Raw genomic sequence first — 18,419 nt, forward strand, 5'->3', positions numbered from 1 at the left:
ACGCCTTAGTAGTGAAGCTGACAGGTAAACTGTCGTACGCTAACCTACTTCGCAACGTTAGGGTGGACCCAAGCTGTAGGAGCTTCCAACGCCGACAACATTGTGCAGAAAATGTGCGCTGAGCAGCGCGCATGGGGTGCCGTCGATAGGGCGGCAACGTCGGTGATAACGGAGTTGCAACGGCTAGAACGTTTGCAACGACAGGGCCTGACATAGCTTGTTAGGGTCAGTAATGGGCTGATTGGGCAGCCCAGGCCCTAAGTGAAGGGTAGTGGCGGTATGAAATGGCAAGGGTGTTGTGTGAACCCACACACGCAACGGACAAGTCGGAGTGCTTCGGCACGTCCTCCCTCCTGAAGTAAAACCTAACGGTAGTTCCGGGAGGGGTTCAGGAATGGGCAGCAGGATAGTTTTTAGTAGGTAGGCGCATGTTGGCACCATGTGAATCCTATTCGGCACCGTGAAGGTGCTGTCTATGAAGATTTTCTCCCTGCATAAACAATACAAAAAAGCTGTAGGAGCTTGGGGCCAACGTGGCCAGGCCAAGGCCCTGTCGCAGCGTATTCTTCTCGAGTGTAACAACCTCGACGAGATTACGATGGCAGTTGACCTGAAGGATGCTCTGCGGGATCAGCTTAATGTTGATGTGGCACCCGCAGACATCCGGCTGCGGAAGGCATACGGCGATATGCAAACCGCAACCATAAACGTGCCAGTGGCCCTCGCTAACAAAATGTTGGCGTCTGGCAAAATTAAGGTAGGCTGGTCAATCGGACGTGCAAGTGATTGGTCCAAGCTTTGCAGCAGTGCGGTGAAGATGGGCACTTTGCCAAAGAGTGTAGTAAATCCCCCAGATGCATGCTCTGCACAGCTGAAGCGGGAAATAAGCACGCCTCAGGTGGCCCGCTGTGTGCGGCTTATAGGTGGGCTTTGCAACGATAGTGGTGCAGGTTATACAGATTAACCTGAATCACTGTGACACGGCACAGGAGTTGCCGTGACAAACCCCCGGGGCGGCGCTAACTGGGTGAACGATACGGGTCGGATGGCAGCGATTGCTGTCAAGGGTAGATACCCAACCCAGGAGGTGGTTTTGTCCGACCAAGAAAGGTTCGTGATCACCGACGACCTCACGGGCCGCAAGCCTGTTGTCGTTGAAGGAGACTTCAATGCTTGGGCTGTCGAATGTGGTAGCAGGTGCACTACCCCTAGGGGACAAAGCTTACTGGAAGCTCTGTCCAAGCTGGACGTAAGTCTGGCAAACCGTTCGGGATCCGTCAGTATCTTTCGTAGGAAGGTACAACAATCGATCGTCGAATTTACTAGGTAACATGGGTTGGAGGGTGACCAATGAGTACACGCATAGCGACCACCAAGCTATACGGAACACGATCTCGCGGGTCGATTGGGAGGAGGTGGAAAGTGGAGGCCTTCGATAAAGACCTGTCCGTTGAAGCACTCAGCGCAGAGAGCAACCACTGGAACCTGAGGGCCCGTTGAGCTAACCAACGTCCTAATACGAGCATGTGATACCACTATGCCCAGGACGGGGCAGCCAATGAACGGTCGTCGCTCGGTATACTGGTGGAGCGAGACCATTGCACAGCTCCGCTCCAGATGCCACAGAGCGAGAAGGCAAGCGTAGAGGGCCCGGACCGATACAGATGCTGAAGCTCAGGGGGTCGAGCGTAGAGCGGCCAGGCTGGCGATCAACAAGGAGGTTGGGCGTAGCAAGAAATCCGATTTCAGGACCTATGCCACGATGCGGATTCGAACCCCTGGGGTGGTGCATACCAGCTGGTGATGAAAAAGATGACCTGCCCCCAAAAGCTGAAAGTCATCGTGGAAGGGCTCTTCCCGCAACACAATCCAGTTTGGTGGCCTCCGACACCGTACGATCAATCGAATGATGTCCTCATTCCGGTCACGAATGAGGAACTTATCGTAATTGCCAGGGGTATAAAAACGAAGAAACCGCCCGGTCCTGACGGGATTCCGAACGAGGCACTCAAAGCGGCGATCCAAGCATATCCCGATATGTTTAGAGATACGCTTCAGAACTGCCCAGAGGTATGCGAATTTCCAGATAAATGGAAAGTCTAAAGATTGGTACTACTGCAGTAGAATCAATATATATAGAATGCCAGTGTCGCTGCAGTGCTCGTGGTAAACATCACACATTTGAAAATTATGTAGTTACATTGTATGCGCATATGTGTGAGTGATCGATTCGAAACGAGATCTGATCTGATTGTCAAACTAAAAAGGCAACCCAATAAAAAATCTTTCTGCTTTTTCGTAAATCACGTAGGATAAATCACCCGATTTGGTCGTTTTAAGGTATTTCGTCGGCAGGAAAATTTTCTATTGGGCAATTTGACAATGTAGTTCCCGTATCCAAGACACGAACCAGCAACATGTTTGCCACCAAAATATCCATGAAACACCAGCGAAACTGGCATTCTATATATATTGATTATACTACTGCTGCCGAAGCCGGGGAAACCACCTGGTGATCCCTCGTCGTACAGGCCAATTTGCCTATTGGACACGTTAGGCAAATTGCTAAAGCGGGTAATCCTAATGGTGGAGAGTGATGTCAGACTGGCAAGCACGCAGTTTCTCTTCCGTAAGGGGAATAAGTCCAATGTAGACGCCATAAAGTCCGTGGTAGAGAGGGCCGTGAAGCCTATGAGACGGAAAAGGCGCAGCGATAGGTATTGTGCCATTGTCACAATCGATGTCAAAAACGCCTTTGCAGCGCTAGCGCGATTGCACCCCAGCTTGCGCTGGTAAAGGCATAGGATGAGGGTACCGGATCATCTATGTAGGTTGCTTAAAAGGTACTTCGAGAACCGGGTGCTAGTGTACGACTCGGCGGATGGGGCGAAGAAGTACGAGTTCCACAGGACTCGATTTTCGGCCCCACGCTCTGGAATGCCATGTACGATGGGGTATGAGGTTCGAACTATCCACTCGAGGGTCGAGATCACCAAAAAATGAAATTCGCGTTTAGCTAAGATGTGAATTTGATCTATCACGCTGTTTAAAACTTCGAAATGAAATGCAAAGCCAAGTGGCGCGTCCTGTGCCAATAGAACATAACTGTGTCTTTGTTTTGAGAAAAAACAGAAAGCTGAATTGCTGTCAATGCGAGGACTAGGGAAAACTAACTAGTGTCAGTAGAACCCTGAAAGTGATCTGCCTCGCCCAAAATCATCTAAAAAGCATTTGCAGCATCTGGCTGCTAAATAAGCTGACTAGCCACTTCTGTTCCCCGTCGTTATCTAGGTGGTCTAATGTGTATTCGGCCTCGTGTCTATTCGGCCTCTCGCCCATTCGACCTCGCGTCCAGTATCCCTTGCATCAAATATGCCTCATATCCATTATGCCTGACGTCTGTATGCGTCGTGTCCCGTCACCCTCTACAGCTATTTGCATAGTTGACGGAAATACAATTGAAACTATGTAAAGAATTGCAAGCAATTAACTGACGCAGTGCAAAAAAAATGAAACGCTAAAAAACTAGGGTAAGGAATGATTTAAGCAGTGTCACCTATTTTAATCAGTTGAAGATAAAGGAGCCAAAAATGCACGTTTTTATTCATATTTTCAAAAGCATTTGATAGGAACATCTTTACAAATCACTTAACCATAGATTTAATTCACACAAACACAATTTACTGGGTTTCCGACAAGAAATATGATGAATCAAAAATTGTTGTCCAAAAACGTACATTTTTCAGCTGCTGAATGCAATCGCCACCTAGCTACCAACCAATCCATCGCATTTTTCAGCACTGATTACAACCACTCTAAAAGTCCAGTACTCAATTGTCACATACCATATTATTCACTATCTTTTTTTTTCTATTATCTAAGGCTTTGTCACTAGCCGAAAGTTTTATTATTTTATAACATAACTGAAAATAAATTCTGAATTGACGGAACCTGTTCAGCAGTAGCAGCAGCTGCAGCGTAACTCATGAACTATCGTGTTGCCAAGACACTGTTTCGGTTCTGGAAATAAGAATTATAGGTGTGAAATTAACTGAAACCTCCAATGGTGAAAACGTGGTTCAATACTTTCAAGAGAAATGTATGTTCATAATTAATTTTTCTTTATTAAAAACAACACAAAAGACAGCTTTTTCAATAATTTTCGAAGGTTTTCTCAGTGATTTAATGAAGCAACGATGTGTTTCAATGTTATTTGCTTTGACAACACTGTTCTGAGTCGGACCGTGTGTAGTGCTATGTTTGCCTCTTTTGTTCTCCCACCATGAACAGCGAGTGAGACGTCAATCTCGCAGTTTCCCATAAGAACACACTAGAGAATAAAAGAGACGACGAGTACCGTTTGTCGAACGGTGCGGTGAGCATATGCCCCGATAAACAATTTAGACAGATGGCATTTTACGCATCTACCGACTAAAAATATCAAATCTTTTAATGCAGATGCCGATTAGTAGGTCGCGGATAGGAACGTGAACTTTACTGAATAGGGGGCACCTTGAGAGTGAAAATATGTTCGGTCTGATCAAAATTAGTTCCGCCACTCTAACTTTTAAAGCAAAAAATCAAAAGTTTAGCTCAATAATAGTGTCTTCCAATGGTAACAGCTTGAAGAACTAAAGGTAGCAAGAAGATTGGTTTGCTGATATCCCCCACTTAGTCAACCCATCGCTTGTAATAAGGTAAAACAATCAGTGACCCGCTTAGACTGCTTAAAACCGGTTCTTTACCCTATTCTCGGATAAGACAGTCGCTGATTTTCCTCGCTTCGAGATTGCTTCACGTCACGGTCACATCCACAAATACCCTTCAACCCTGTTGCCGTACAAGACAATAGTTCCGAACAAAGTCTTGTAGTATATGGAATCAACCTGGCAAAAGGAAAGAATAACCGCTCACTTTTCTATGAGGTTTTACTTTCACGTCGTCAAATTGAACTAGATTCAATGTTCAAACGATCGGTTGAAGAAAAGGGGTTGTTTTGCACTCTGGCGGACTTCCCAAGCCCAGATATCAAATTAGTATAGGTTTTTAAACGTCGTAAAGAATCTTAGTCCTTAGGGACGGGGAGGTTTTGTTACTTTTTTTGTAAAACGTAATCACACTAAATAGATGGTGTGTTTAACTGTCGTCCCTGCCTGAAAATCAGGGTAATCACGAAGCAAATACATGGGGAAATTTGACCTTGAAACTTAATTTTCACTATTTTTTAGTTATTGAAAATGAAAATTGTAGTTAAAATCACATAATTGATACATCTATTATGAATCGATTCAAACCATCAAAATTCAGTCATAATTGGCGAAGCGTTTAAAACCTTTCATTTTTGCATGACGCTCACATTTTTTGATTTTTTGGAATTTTCCCCTATACCGACTACCTCTCTGAGACGTAGTCCTACGTCACAATAGTCCGTTAGAGGGTTAAGAGTGTAGGCCACATTCACCCACTATTTTCTCCAATATGTTAGAATAGTTTTAATATTGGTATTAGAAAGAATACAGCATTGCTTTTATACAATTTGTTTTTTGTTTTTTTTTTGGCTTTTTACGCAATATTAGCTGTACACAGGTCTAAATCGTTAAAAGGTTATCTTATTCAAGGTAAAAGGCCGCACAATTGTGTCCCCACGTCAATCGTACGGTCGTGTCTATAACACGATCCTTCTGATTTTTTGCAATCATGTTGGTAAATAAACAATTATAGATTCGTTATGACGTTCATATTTTACTTACTGATAAACTTTTGGAATTTCGCAACATTCACTTTTGGTCATTATTCGCAAAAGAAAACAATTAAAGCAGATTTGTTCGCATCCCATCCCCTTTGTCCACCGACAGTGCTGCTTACATTGCTCTCCCCTATTCAACGGGCTCGTTGGTCTAGGGGTATGATTTTCGCTTAGGGTGCGAGAGGTCCCGGGTTCAAATCCCGGACGAGCCCACACGAAAGTTTTTTTTTTCTTTTTCCTGCTGCTAACGTATCATTCCCGTTTTTCTCCATCACGCAGGATTCATTCGAGATCAAACAAACTACACGGTCACCCTTCACTGTCTGAACATCACGACCTTCGTGACCGCCCTAAGCTGGGGACTGGAGATGTTCATTCTAACACCCAGGCGATTTCGCCCGGAAACAACCGCCACCAGCACAAGGCAACAACCGACGGCCGTCATCAAATAGTATTCCACGGAAAAGTATCTTTTACAGTGTAATAAAATACCAAACTTTATTTATTGGTCTCATTCCGAGGAAAACCCTCAAAAACAAAAACTAGTAACGGTAATGATCCGGCTTGTATGGTCCTTCGACGGGAACATTCAGATACTCCGACTGTTTCGGGGTCAGTTTGGTCAGCTTAACTCCTAGTTTATCCAAATGCAGCGCAGCAACTTCTTCGTCCAACGTTTTCGGCAGTACGTAGACTCCAATTTTGTACTGATCCGGCTTGGTCCACAGTTCGATCTGGGCCAACGTTTGATTGGTGAACGAGTTCGACATCACAAAGCTAGAGTGGCCCGTAGCACAACCCAAATTAACCAGCCGTCCTTCGGCCAGCAGAATCACGTGGTTTCCCGAAGCGAGCAGATAACGATCAACCTGAGGCTTGATGTTGACCTTCTCCTTGGCGTTCTTGTCCAGCCAGGCCACATCAACCTCGCAATCGAAATGACCGATATTACACACAATCGAATCATCTTTCATATTCAGGAAGTGCTCTCCCAGAATAATGTCAGTGCAGCCAGTGGTGGTCACGAAAATTTGCGCCTCCTTGCTGGCCTCTTCCATGGTGGTCACCTCAAAACCTTCCATCGCCGCCTGCAGCGCATTGATAGGATCGATTTCCGTGATCAACACCCGTCCACCGGACCCTCTCAAAGCTTGTGCACAACCCTTGCCAACATCGCCGTACCCGGCAACGACGCACACCTTTCCGGCAATCATTACATCGGTAGCTCGTTTGATTCCATCCAGCAGCGACTCGCGACAACCGTACAAGTTATCAAACTTACTCTTGGTGACGGAATCATTCACGTTGATTGCCGCCGTTCCCAACTTTCCGTCCTTCAGCATCTTGTACAGATTGTGCACGCCGGTGGTGGTCTCCTCACTGATACCGCGAATTCCCTCCAAATACTGCGGATATTCGCTGTGCACCAGATTCGTCAAATCGCCGCCGTCATCCAAAATCATGTTCAACGGTTGCCCGTCCGCAAACACCAAAGTCTGCCGAATACACCAGAGATACTCCTCATCTGTTTCACCCTTCCACGCGTACACCGGAACTCCAGTCTTCGCGATGGCTGCCGCCGCATGGTCCTGGGTGCTAAAGATGTTACAGCTGCTCCATTGAACCTGACAAAAAAGAAAAACAACAAAATATCACATTATCATACAACAGCAAAACACGACAAACCCCCTGCCGCCACGCGACCTGAACAGGTCAAGGTTATCAGTAAACTCTTATCTGCCTCTGGCAGGAAACAACATTGTTTCCCCTTTTTCGCGTGGCTTAAAATTACTTAAAATTGCGCAATTACCTCCGCTCCAAGTTCGACCAGCGTTTCGATCAGAACCGCCGTCTGGATGGTCATGTGTAGACATCCGGCAATGCGGGCCCCCTTCAGTATCTTCTGCGGGCCGTACTTCTGCCGGCAGGCCATCAGACCGGGCATTTCGTTTTCGGCCAGTATGATCTCCTTACGACCGAACTCGGCCAGACTGATGTCGGCTAGAAAGGGAACATCGAAGTCATTATTGGACATTCGAAAACCGAAGTAGAGAACTCCTTCCGGGGCCAAGCACCGAAACTTCGATTCTAAAAATAACTTACCAATTTTGCACGGAAGCTTCGACATGTCTGCTGTTTGATGATCACACGGGAAAAGGTGCCGAAACAAGTCTGAACGAAACGAATGCTGGTCAAGAACTGGATGATAAGAACAGACCACGGTAGAACGGTGGTTCAAACCAGGAGCCGGTTATCTCTCGGTAGTAAATTCGGCGGCGTTTGGTTTCTTTTTTGGCACGCAAATGCAAAACGCGTGCACGCGCTTCAAACGAAATGACAGCTGTGAGTGTGACTGGCACTGACAGCAGAAAGCATAAAACAATCAAAATAAAACATGAATTCGACAGCATAGCGTGAGTGCTAAAATAGTTGCAAATGAACTTTTAGTACAAAAGGTACAGTCAACTTTCGCTAATTGCACTAAGCTCTTAGCCCGTTTAGTGAAAGCAAAAACATCCCATCAAGAAGACTGGCAACTCTGCTAAAAGTCGAGCGACAGTAACAGCAATGCTATCTGCCGAGTTCAGGCGTATGAAACTGAAGGGTAAAGAAGTAGCTAACATCTTTTTACGCTTCCTACACGTCCGACACAAAAAGAAAAAAAGCAAAAAAGTAACTTTGTTCGGGAGCTTACCAATACTGATTCATCCGAGGCTGAAGTTAGAGCGGGCTACTCACAAATACATTTTGTCCGAGGCAAAGTTTGTTGTGGGCTAGATGAGATGTTGGCTACACGAAAAATGTATGGGAATGACATTTGTGACAGCGGGGTGGCCGAGTTAAAGTTGAACTTTCACATACTAGTGTGTGTATATTAGAATATGGATGTACGCAAACACGTATGCAATGCATTGCCATGCTCGCACAAAGTAAATTGATATATACCAGGTATGTGACCATCGAGGGTTGCATTAGTGTGTGTAGAAAGAAGAAGAAATAGTTCTGAAATATGGTGGAACTTGCATGAAAATTAAAACTAAATTAATTGTAATTAATGAATGCAACTATATTATTCCAGAGAAATATTTGAACATTTACAATGAAATGTAAGGAATATATTTTAAAGTCATTTGCACTTGTAGCCTTCTTTATTATGCGTAAAAAATTTGAGAACATGGGTGACTAACTATTTCGATGTGCAATTGAAAAATGAATTAATGTTTCTAATACTTCTCGATCAATACGGTATACGGTTGCTTAAATTAAAACACGTTCCATCCAAAATTTTGCTTGCATGATGCTCTTGAATATCTGCCTTGGATGTCTTCTTTTAAAAATAGTTTTATTCGAATAGATGCTTTTGCTACTGCTTGAAAATCCTTAAGTTGAAGTCACTGTTCCAAGATGATACTTTTTTATCATAAATTTACGCGTCTCAACACTACGTAGAAAACCATAAAAAGTAATCTTAGATTGCTACAAAACGGTCTTAGAAGATAATTAACACTTTAAAAGCTTACCAGAAATCAGACGAAAAATATCGCGGGCGGATAACAATGTTGCTCATGCTGCTTATTGAACAATCATGTCCGAGCATTTAAAAAAAAATCTTTTTTGTTTTACTACTTGTAGGAAAGCGATATAACGACATTTCTTTGACACATCTTGATACCGTTTTGACGAAAAAATTTCCGCTTGCAATTTGGAATGTTGCACTTCATTGTATTCACGAAAATACATACTAGAAATAATGTTCTAAGCATAAACATAAAAACTGTGAGAAAAAAATAGACAAATCTTGCGTATCCAACGATTTTTTAAAAAAATTAACTAATTTTCCATACAAAATGCTCGAAATCTCAGAACTAGTGTAGATGTGTTAGTGCAAAGTGTATATGACAGCTCGCATTGTCATATACCTGGTATATATCAATTTACTTTGATGCTCGCATACATATTTTCACACCAATACATGTACACACAGCTTCAACTTTTGTCGGGAGGGATGCGCTGTTCCTTCTGTTGCTCGACATTTGTATGGGCGCGACGAAGAGATGCCAGTCTTCTTGATGGAATGTTTTTGGTGAAAGACTTTCGTTAATTGGGCTGAGATGTCAAAACCGAGGGATATATCGATTGTTTTTGTCGATATCGTCGCAGAAAGGTTTATAAAAATATACACTTATGTTAAATACAGAATCAAAGAGGAACCTAATCTTTTCATTGTTGAAATTTAGTTCTAGATTGTTTAACAAGTAAATAGCTGAATTTCATGCTACAATGTTAATATATACCGTATGGTCGCCATCCACCGCTCATTTAAAAACGATTCTAAGTTAGTTTGTCCATAGCCAATCTAAATTCAGGTCCATCGAAACCCAATTTACGTCATAAGATAGAGAAAACAATTGTGTTTACAAGAAAAATTTACTGGGTTTCTAAATATTTAATAATAGTTACTTTTTTTTATAAAAGTAATGCAATCTGATAACCCCTTTTACCGCTCACTTGAAATATGATGATCCATTCACCGCCCATATGGGTGCCATTTACCGCTCATATTTTTTACTGTTACCAAATAAATAAAACCCGCGTTTTGACCCTTGTTTTGGGTGCGGCATTTATAGCAGAATAGAACCTTAATATAAATACTGTTGACTTATTTCACGCTATTTAGTAGAATAGTTTCTAAATAACCAAAGCAACAAGTTCGCTTGAGCTGATAATTAACTTAGTCATTTGCACTCGGTCTTAATAAAGACGCGATCAAAATGTCGTTCTTCGTCCCTCACTATAAAAATTATTTATTTTGGAAATGAGCTTTTATGAATATAGTGGAAATTTATGTTTAATTCGTATCATTAAATATACAAAATTATTGTTTGTCAATAATTTTTGCAATAATGAACCTTTTTAAAAAGATATAAGCATTTTTTGTTTGAAATGAGCGGTAAATGGAGCTGAGCGGTGAATGGCGACCTTATGGTACTGGCATTTTTAATTGTTTCACCGTGATGCTAAAAATAGGAGGGTCAAGTTCATAAGGGATCGGCAAACGATATGATGCAATTGTTTTCCATTCAATTAATTTTAATATTTTCTATATAAATTATTTTTTACACTTGAATGAACTATATTCAAGAGCCCCTCGGAAGAAAAAATACGCTGTCAGAAATGACGTTTGACTTCGTTTTAGATGGGCTATAGCCCAATTAACGGGAGCCCGATTAAAACGTAGCCCAGTTAAAGATAGCCCAACGAACGAAAGTTGACTGTACTGTCAGGCGTCGTACACTGCTGAAAAGTAATGGGTAAAAAGATAGGACAAGAAATGCTCAAGAAATCGATTTCGTTTACGATTTCTTAAGCAGTACGCACTTCATAAGAAATATTATTTCACGTTCAGATGGCGCAGTTTTACATGCAGGTGAATTAAAACGTCACTTTTCCGTACGGAATAATATCCGGCGCAATTATTACCACAAGAAAAAATGACAGGTGGTTGCTTGCATTGGAGTTGTCAAAATTTCTTCGGTAAATAGCAAGATTTTTTCTTGAGCTGTTTTCTTTTCAGCAGCGTACCCCGCTTTAAGAACAACAGCTAATTTCCCCAGCTAACATTTTGTTTAGCGGTTAACGTTTTCGCTAATTTTTATAACCGTTAGCATTTTTGTTAGCTTCCGCTAAATTTATGAGCCTTAGTCCCCAAGTAACAATTTCAGGCTGATCAAACGCTTTTATAGCTGATTTTATTCAACCTGTGGCTGAATGATGGTTTAGGTTTAGAAATAAAAACCTTTTTTCAGCCCCTAAACATCTAAATCTGGTGATTTTATCAAGATTCAGACCCGTTAAAAGCCGCTTTCGAAGCTGCGATGAAGCTTAATAGAGGTTTTTGCGCGCTTTTAAATAGCCAATTTGCGCAATGCTGTCAATTCTATTTTTAGAACGAGAAATAGTTTTGCAACATGCTCGTCCAGCCGCTTAATCAACGATTCATCAACCTTTATGCAGCCAAAAAAAAATCTATTTTTAGATTTAAAAAAATGCAACGCGTCATTTTTATTTTGCCGTGAACATTGTCGAGCGCGATATTTTTAATTTCGAATAACTTTAATTCGTATAAGTAGTAAGCTAACTAATTAAACATGCATGTCTTTTTCCGGGAATTGAACCCGCCATCTTTTGATCCATAAGCACTCACCGTATGATCCGCCCCATTTGCATCTGCAGAACAGACAGTGAAAATATCTTTACACCTGAAGCCTAGCCCGCCTACACTCAAAATATTCTGCACATAACTAATGGTAAATTTCCATATGAAATTCTAGATGATTATCATGTGCCGCATATAAACACAATCCGCCTAGAAATACACATAGAAATTATACGGATATGAATAGTATGTGCAATTATACACATAAAAAATATACGCATATGAATAGTATGTGCAAAAGTTTCGCGTACCCATAAATTATAACTATGTGGCATATAAAGTTCATTGACTAGGCACATTGCAAAAATCTATGTGTGGGACACATAGAAACTATACGAAAACTTTTCTCAGTGTAGCGTGAACCAGTCGATAATGTCGATAACTGACAAACTTTTGCTGTCAGCCGAATTGCGAAATTCTATGATCTGACACTATGTATGCTGTGAGCCGAAAGAAAACTTGGTAGAAGTTTATAAAGCCACTTTAACACCTTTAAGCAGCCGTAAACGGTTTGATGTTTATGGCTGTTTATAAGCAGATTTTTTAGTAGAAAACTCCGCTGTTAAGCTTGTTTATCAGCTTTTGGGAGAGAACTGGTTTGAAAAACTTAAAGTAGCTTAAACATCGCTTATTTAAACACCATTTAAGTGCTTACTTTATGCAGCTTTGATCGCCTTAAACCAACCCGTAAACAGTCATTGCTCTTGCAATTCAGCTACCGTTGTTACTTGGGTTGGTAGTCCCACAACAACAAAGTTGCCAAAGGCATCCTAACGTTTTCCGAAAAATGTACCCACTAGCCGCCATTCCGCACTCGAAAAGGTGGATGGGTTATATTGTCAATTGCAAGGAAAATTCTACCATCCAAAGTGCGATATCGCTCATAAAAGTGCTATTTTAGCTTAAATCGTTTCGGTATCTTTGGCGCACTTTTTCGTTTTCTTCCAAGCAATTACCCAAGTAACAATTTCAGGCTGATCAAACGCTTTTATAGCTGATTTTATTCAACCTGTGACTGAATTATAGTTTAGGTTTAGAAATAAAAACCTTTTTTCAGCCCCTTAACATCTAAATCTGGTGATTTTATCAAGCTTTAGACTTGTTAAAACCCAAGTAACAACGGTAGCTGAATTGCAAGAGCAATGACTGTTTACGGGTTGGTTTAAGGCGATCAAAGCTGCATAAAGTAAGCACTTAAATGGTGTTTAAATAAGCGATGTTTAAGCTACTTTAAGTTTTTCAAACCAGTTCTCTCCCAAAAGCTGATAAACAAGCTTAACAGCGGAGTTTTCTACTAAAAAATCTGCTTATAAACAGCCATAAACATCAAACCGTTTACGGCTGCTTAAAGGTGTTAAAGTGGCTTTATAAACTTCTACCAAGTTTTCTTTCGGCTCACAGCATACATAGTGTCAGATCATAGAATTTCGCAATTCGGCTGACAGCAAAAGTTTGTCAGTTATCGACATTATCGACTGGTTCACGCTACACTGAGAAAAGTTTTCGTATAGTTTCTATGTGTCCCACACATAGATTTTTGCAATGTGCCTAGTCAATGAACTTTATATGCCACACAGTTATAATTTATGGGTACGCGAAACTTTTGCACATACTATTCATATGCGTATATTTTTTATGTGTATAATTGCACATACTATTCATATCCGTATAATTTCTATGTGTATTTCTAGGCGGATTGTGTTTATATGCGGCACATGATAATCATCTAGAATTTCATATGGAAATTTACCATTAGTTATGTGCAGAATATTTTGAGTGTAGGCGGGCTAGGCTTCAGGTGTAAAGATATTTTCACTGTCTGTTCTGCAGATGCAAATGGGGCGGATCATACGGTGAGTGCTTATGGATCAAAAGATGGCGGGTTCAATTCCCGGAAAAAGACATGCATGTTTAATTAGTTAGCTTACTACTTATACGAATTAAAGTTATTCGAAATTAAAAATATCGCGCTCGACAATGTTCACGGCAAAATAAAAATGACGCGTTGCATTTTTTTAAATCTAAAAATAGATTTTTTTTTGGCTGCATAAAGGTTGATGAATCGTTGATTAAGCGGCTGGACGAGCATGTTGCAAAACTATTTCTCGTTCTAAAAATAGAATTGACAGCATTGCGCAAATTGGCTATTTAAAAGCGCGCAAAAACCTCTATTAAGCTTCATCGCAGCTTCGAAAGCGGCTTTTAACGGGTCTGAATCTTGATAAAATCACCAGATTTAGATGTTTAGGGGCTGAAAAAAGGTTTTTATTTCTAAACCTAAACCATCATTCAGCCACAGGTTGAATAAAATCAGCTATAAAAGCGTTTGATCAGCCTGAAATTGTTACTTGGGAAGCCGCTTTCGAAGCTGCGATGAAGCTTAATAGAGTTTTTTGCGCGCCTTTAAATAGCCAATTTGCGCAATGCTGTCAATTCTATTTTTAGAACGAGAAATAGTTTTGCAACATGCTCTTCCAGCCGCTTAATCAACGTTTCATCAACTTTTATACAGCCAAAAAAAAATCTATTTTTAAATTTAAAAAAATGGAACGCGTCATTTTTATTTTGCCGTGAACATTGTCGAGCGCGATATTTTTAATTTCGAATAACTTTAATTCGTATAAGTAAGCTAACTAATTAAAAATGCATGTCTTTTTCCGGGAATTGAACCCGCCATCTTTTGATCCATAAGCACTCACCGTATGATCCGCCCCATTTGCATCTGCAGAACAGACAGTGAAAATATCTTTACACCTGAAGCCTAGCCCGCCTAGCGTGAAGCAGTCGATAATGTCGATAACTGACAAACTTTTGCTGTCAGCCGAATTGCGAAATTCTATGATCTGATAGTATGTGTGCTGTGAGCCGAAAGAAAACTGGGTAGAAGTTTTTAAAGCCACTTTAACACCCTTAAGCAGCCTTAAACTAGTTTGAAAGCTGTGAGCCTCATGAAAGCTTCCACTCTACATTTTAACACTTCTAAACAGCCGTAAAACGGTTTGATGTTTATGGCTGTTTAGAAGCAGATTGTTTAGCAAAAAAAATCCGCTATTAAGCTTTTTTATCAGCTTTTGGGAGAGAACTGGTTTGAAAAACTTAAAGTAGCTTAAACATCGCTTATTTACACACCATTTGAGTGCTTACTTTATGCAGCTTTGATCGCCTTAAACCAACCCGTAAACAACCATTGCTCTTGCAATTCAGCTACCGTTGTTACTTGGGTAGCACCCTCTGTTATGCATGTTGCGGAGTAGCTTGCATTTGCAGGGTTTTATGCTGTAGGGTTTTGTACATTTGAATGGTTTTATACTGAAAACTCAAAGCAACGCTCGCGCGCCGCGGTGTGGCCATATTGCGAAACATGCTTATTTGAAAAATGAGTGGTTTTTGATTGGACGATGGAATTATCGCGAGTGTCTCGTCTGTTTGTCTGTGCCGTTAGTTTGCAAACGAACGGGGGCCCACTGTATAATTAATTAAACCGTAATAGTCAAGTAATCTGAACAACCGCGCGCTTTTTTGCCCTACATGCATTTGGTATACATAGGAAAATTTAAATTTAACCACGTGCTTCGTTCAATGCATTTGGGTCCGCATTTGAAGAAACATCATAGTATTCTGTGCTACGGTAGCACACACGCAGAAAGCCGAAAATGAAAAAAAATAACGATCAACACAGTTTGAATCGGTTGCCGAGTGGTAATCGTGCTTAGAAACGAAAACTCAACTCGTTCGCCGAGTGAGTGTATGCCGAATCAAAGAAGAATATTCTCAGGATCACTCCAGTCATGAACTGAATCGAACCAAAATATCTAGGTGGCTTTTGTGTTTTTTGTTGTTCAGAGAAACTGGCGGGAAAATTAATGCATTGATTTTATTGCAGGTAACTGGATCGTGAGCGCTCATTGATGCGATAATTTGCAACATTGGATTTAAATAAAAAATGTTTTGATTTGTACAACCGTCCAGCGAAAAATTGTAACTGATCATCATTTTCCTAGTTCGGACAGCCAAATTTAGGAGTCGCATGGGCTTCATTAATTTTGCGTTTATTCGTCTATACGCTGCACGCTCAACCTCGGTTACTCAAAATTGAGTAAAGAACTACTCAGTTTAGGAAAAACCGTGGGTACGCAAAAATGAGTAAAGGTGCTGTCACTCAAAAATGAGTAGCCATACATTTTCTCCAAAATGAGTAGTTTTTACTCAGTTTTATTTACTTGGATAAATGGGTGGAAACTACTCATTTTTGAGTAACCGGGCATTTTGTCAAAACAGAGTAGTTTCTACTCAGTTTAATTAACTAGATTAATGAGTGGAAGCTACTCATTTTATTGAGAGGAATGGTTAGAAACTACTCATTTCGAATATGTTATTTCAATTAAAATATCTAATTTAGTATGATGTATTATTATGAATATTTATTTGTAATTAATTTGTAAATTAATGTAATGCATTACGAACATCGGAAAAAGTTTCACATTATTTGAACTTAAGTTTTGAGTTTGCCCTCATTCTACCGTTTTCAATCCGAATTTCGTTTTCTTTATCTCGTTTCAAAGATATGACCCAAAACTGGCACCTAAAGTAAGTTGAGGAATATTTTGTTGACTAATGGCCACTTCAGCGTCGGTTTCGGAACATCCGGTAACTGTTTCGGGTGACATTTTTGACGTAGGACTACGTCTTTGTTTACATATACTGGGTAGCAATTTGTGAAAACGAAAATAGAAGTGTAACGTTTTAATGAATCTTTCAAATGATATTGTCAATTGCAAGGAAAATTGTCCAATTAATCAGTGCGCAATCGCTCATAAAAGTGCTATTTTAGCTTAAATCGTTTCAGTCTCTTAGGCGCACTTATTGCTTGGAAGATAACGAAAAAGTGCGCCGAAGACACCGAAACGATTTAAGCTAAAATAGCACTTTTATGAGCGATATCGCACTTTGGATGGTACAATTTTCCTTGCAATTGACAATAATAACTACTAAACTACTGAATGAAACCGAACCGGGATTTCTGTCTATCTGTCTGTCTGTTCGTATGTTCCTTATATACTCGGAAACTACTAAGCCGTTCGGCGTGAAAATTTGCATTTAGGGGTTCTTGGGGCCAAGAAAGGTTCTTATGATAATTAGAGAACCGTATCTCTCCTAATACGGGGTGCACTCATACAAATGAAACACAAATTTTTGCATAACTAGAGAACTTATCAAGCAAATGGATCCAACTATGACATGTGCGGGGTTTTGGAGGCAAGAAATTTTTCTATGGTGAATTGAGACCCCTCATCTTTTTAAGAGGGGGCTCCCATACTAATAAAATACAAATTTCCTCTTAACACAGACATAACTCTTATAAGAAAAATCAACAATAATTATCGTACCTAACATTTAGCCTGAACACTAGCACCATCTATGATCGACATTCCCAAATATCAAATAGCAACATGGGTATCCATCGAAGTAGCAAGTATTTTTTATGGGGAATTCCACTTCTTTCGTCAAAAAGCACCAATTTGACCAAAACGGAGACATTCCCAATTAACCTAAATTTGAAATGACGGTTTAATCGGCACGAAGAATGGAAAACGAGTGTTATGTCTGTTTGTCTGTGCTCTTAACTTGAGGACTAATCAAGCAAATGGAAACAAATTTGTCCTGTGGGGGGTTTAGGAGGCAATACTTTTTGACGTAGGACTACGTCTTTGTTTACTATACTGGTAGCACTGGTAGTCAGATGCTATACATTAGTTGAATAAGCTACTTGTAAACAAAAATGTTTCTCGTGACGTGATTTTGCGGCTGCCGTGCGGGAATGGGATAAGCAATTGCAACAAAATATGTTGGAATGATAGCGTAAACCGAAGATATCAGATGGCTCTGCAACATGTAGGCTGACTGCCTTTTCCCTGAGAGGGCCAGGCTAAAATACTCAGCAGGTTGCTATAGGCATTTCCTTGCAGCATGGAGGATTTCGTCACTTCACAACTTAACTTATCAATTTAATAATTTTTGCAACAAGTATGAGTATGAGTTGCTATTAAAAAATGTGATGTGATTTCATTATTTTTTCGTGCATGAAAATCTTACGTAAGAAATGATTAAACTCCCTCCCCCCATCATGCCTGGAAACAAGCAGTTGTTTTACGATTCATTAATAAATTAATAAATTAAATAACTTATGTAGCCTAAAATCATCCCAAACTCGGGAACCGTATACAGTGGACCCCCGTTCGTTTGAACGATTCCTCATGCAAACTAACGGGGTTACTTTTTAATTTGAACAACTGGTAACCCGAAATATGCTGAAACCTGTGTAAACTGGCCGCCCTACTCTTTGTTATTGTTTTGGTGGTTTGTTTTAGTTGGCAGTTGCAAGTGCGAATATTGCATTTTCCGATCGGATTTCTATCTTAATCGTTAGGAAAACGAAATGTAAAACCGATTAAACTC

At 40.6% G+C, this 18,419-nt stretch overlaps 2 protein-coding genes and 1 non-coding gene across 3 annotated transcripts in view; 2 read left to right on the plus strand and 1 right to left on the minus strand.

The window, feature by feature from the left end:
* LOC128732803 (uncharacterized) overlaps positions 1-6,283 on the plus strand; it is a 26,875-nt gene extending 20,592 nt beyond the window's left edge. Inside the window, exon 7 of the mRNA XM_053826198.1 lies at positions 6,026-6,283. Within this exon, the coding sequence (XP_053682173.1) occupies positions 6,026-6,198 (173 nt within the window). The 3' untranslated portion in view covers positions 6,199-6,283. The remainder of the gene's footprint in view (positions 1-6,025) is intronic.
* Positions 5,887-5,958, plus strand: Trnap-agg (transfer RNA proline (anticodon AGG)). The gene has a single exon. It is a non-coding gene; the product is annotated as a tRNA-Pro (tRNA).
* On the minus strand, positions 6,223-8,078 carry LOC128732806 (adenosylhomocysteinase). Its single transcript, XM_053826203.1, has 3 exons — positions 7,850-8,078; positions 7,557-7,747; positions 6,223-7,371 (listed from the first exon to the last, which is right to left on the minus strand). The coding sequence occupies exons 1-3, from the start codon at positions 7,872-7,874 to the stop codon at positions 6,289-6,291; spliced, it is 1,299 nt and encodes a 432-aa protein (XP_053682178.1). The 5' UTR covers positions 7,875-8,078; the 3' UTR covers positions 6,223-6,288.
* Between the last annotated feature and the right edge of the window lie 10,341 nt (positions 8,079-18,419).

Source organism: Sabethes cyaneus, chromosome 1 (genome assembly GCF_943734655.1).
Source record: "Sabethes cyaneus chromosome 1, idSabCyanKW18_F2, whole genome shotgun sequence".
NCBI classification, from domain to species: Eukaryota; Metazoa; Arthropoda; class Insecta; order Diptera; family Culicidae; genus Sabethes; species Sabethes cyaneus.

What these genes read in the sequence shown, in the direction of transcription:
- LOC128732806 (XM_053826203.1), bottom strand. Translation starts at nt 7,874, where the DNA reads ATGTCGAAGCTTCCGTGCAAAATTG. An exon ending in GAAGCTTCCGTGCAAAATTG is followed by an intron (nt 7,748 to 7,849) that starts GTAAGTTATTTT and finishes TTCCCTTTCTAG; the next exon opens with CCGACATCAGTCTGGCCGAG. An exon ending in TGGTCGAACTTGGAGCGGAG is followed by an intron (nt 7,372 to 7,556) that starts GTAATTGCGCAA and finishes CTTTTTTGTCAG; the next exon opens with GTTCAATGGAGCAGCTGTAA.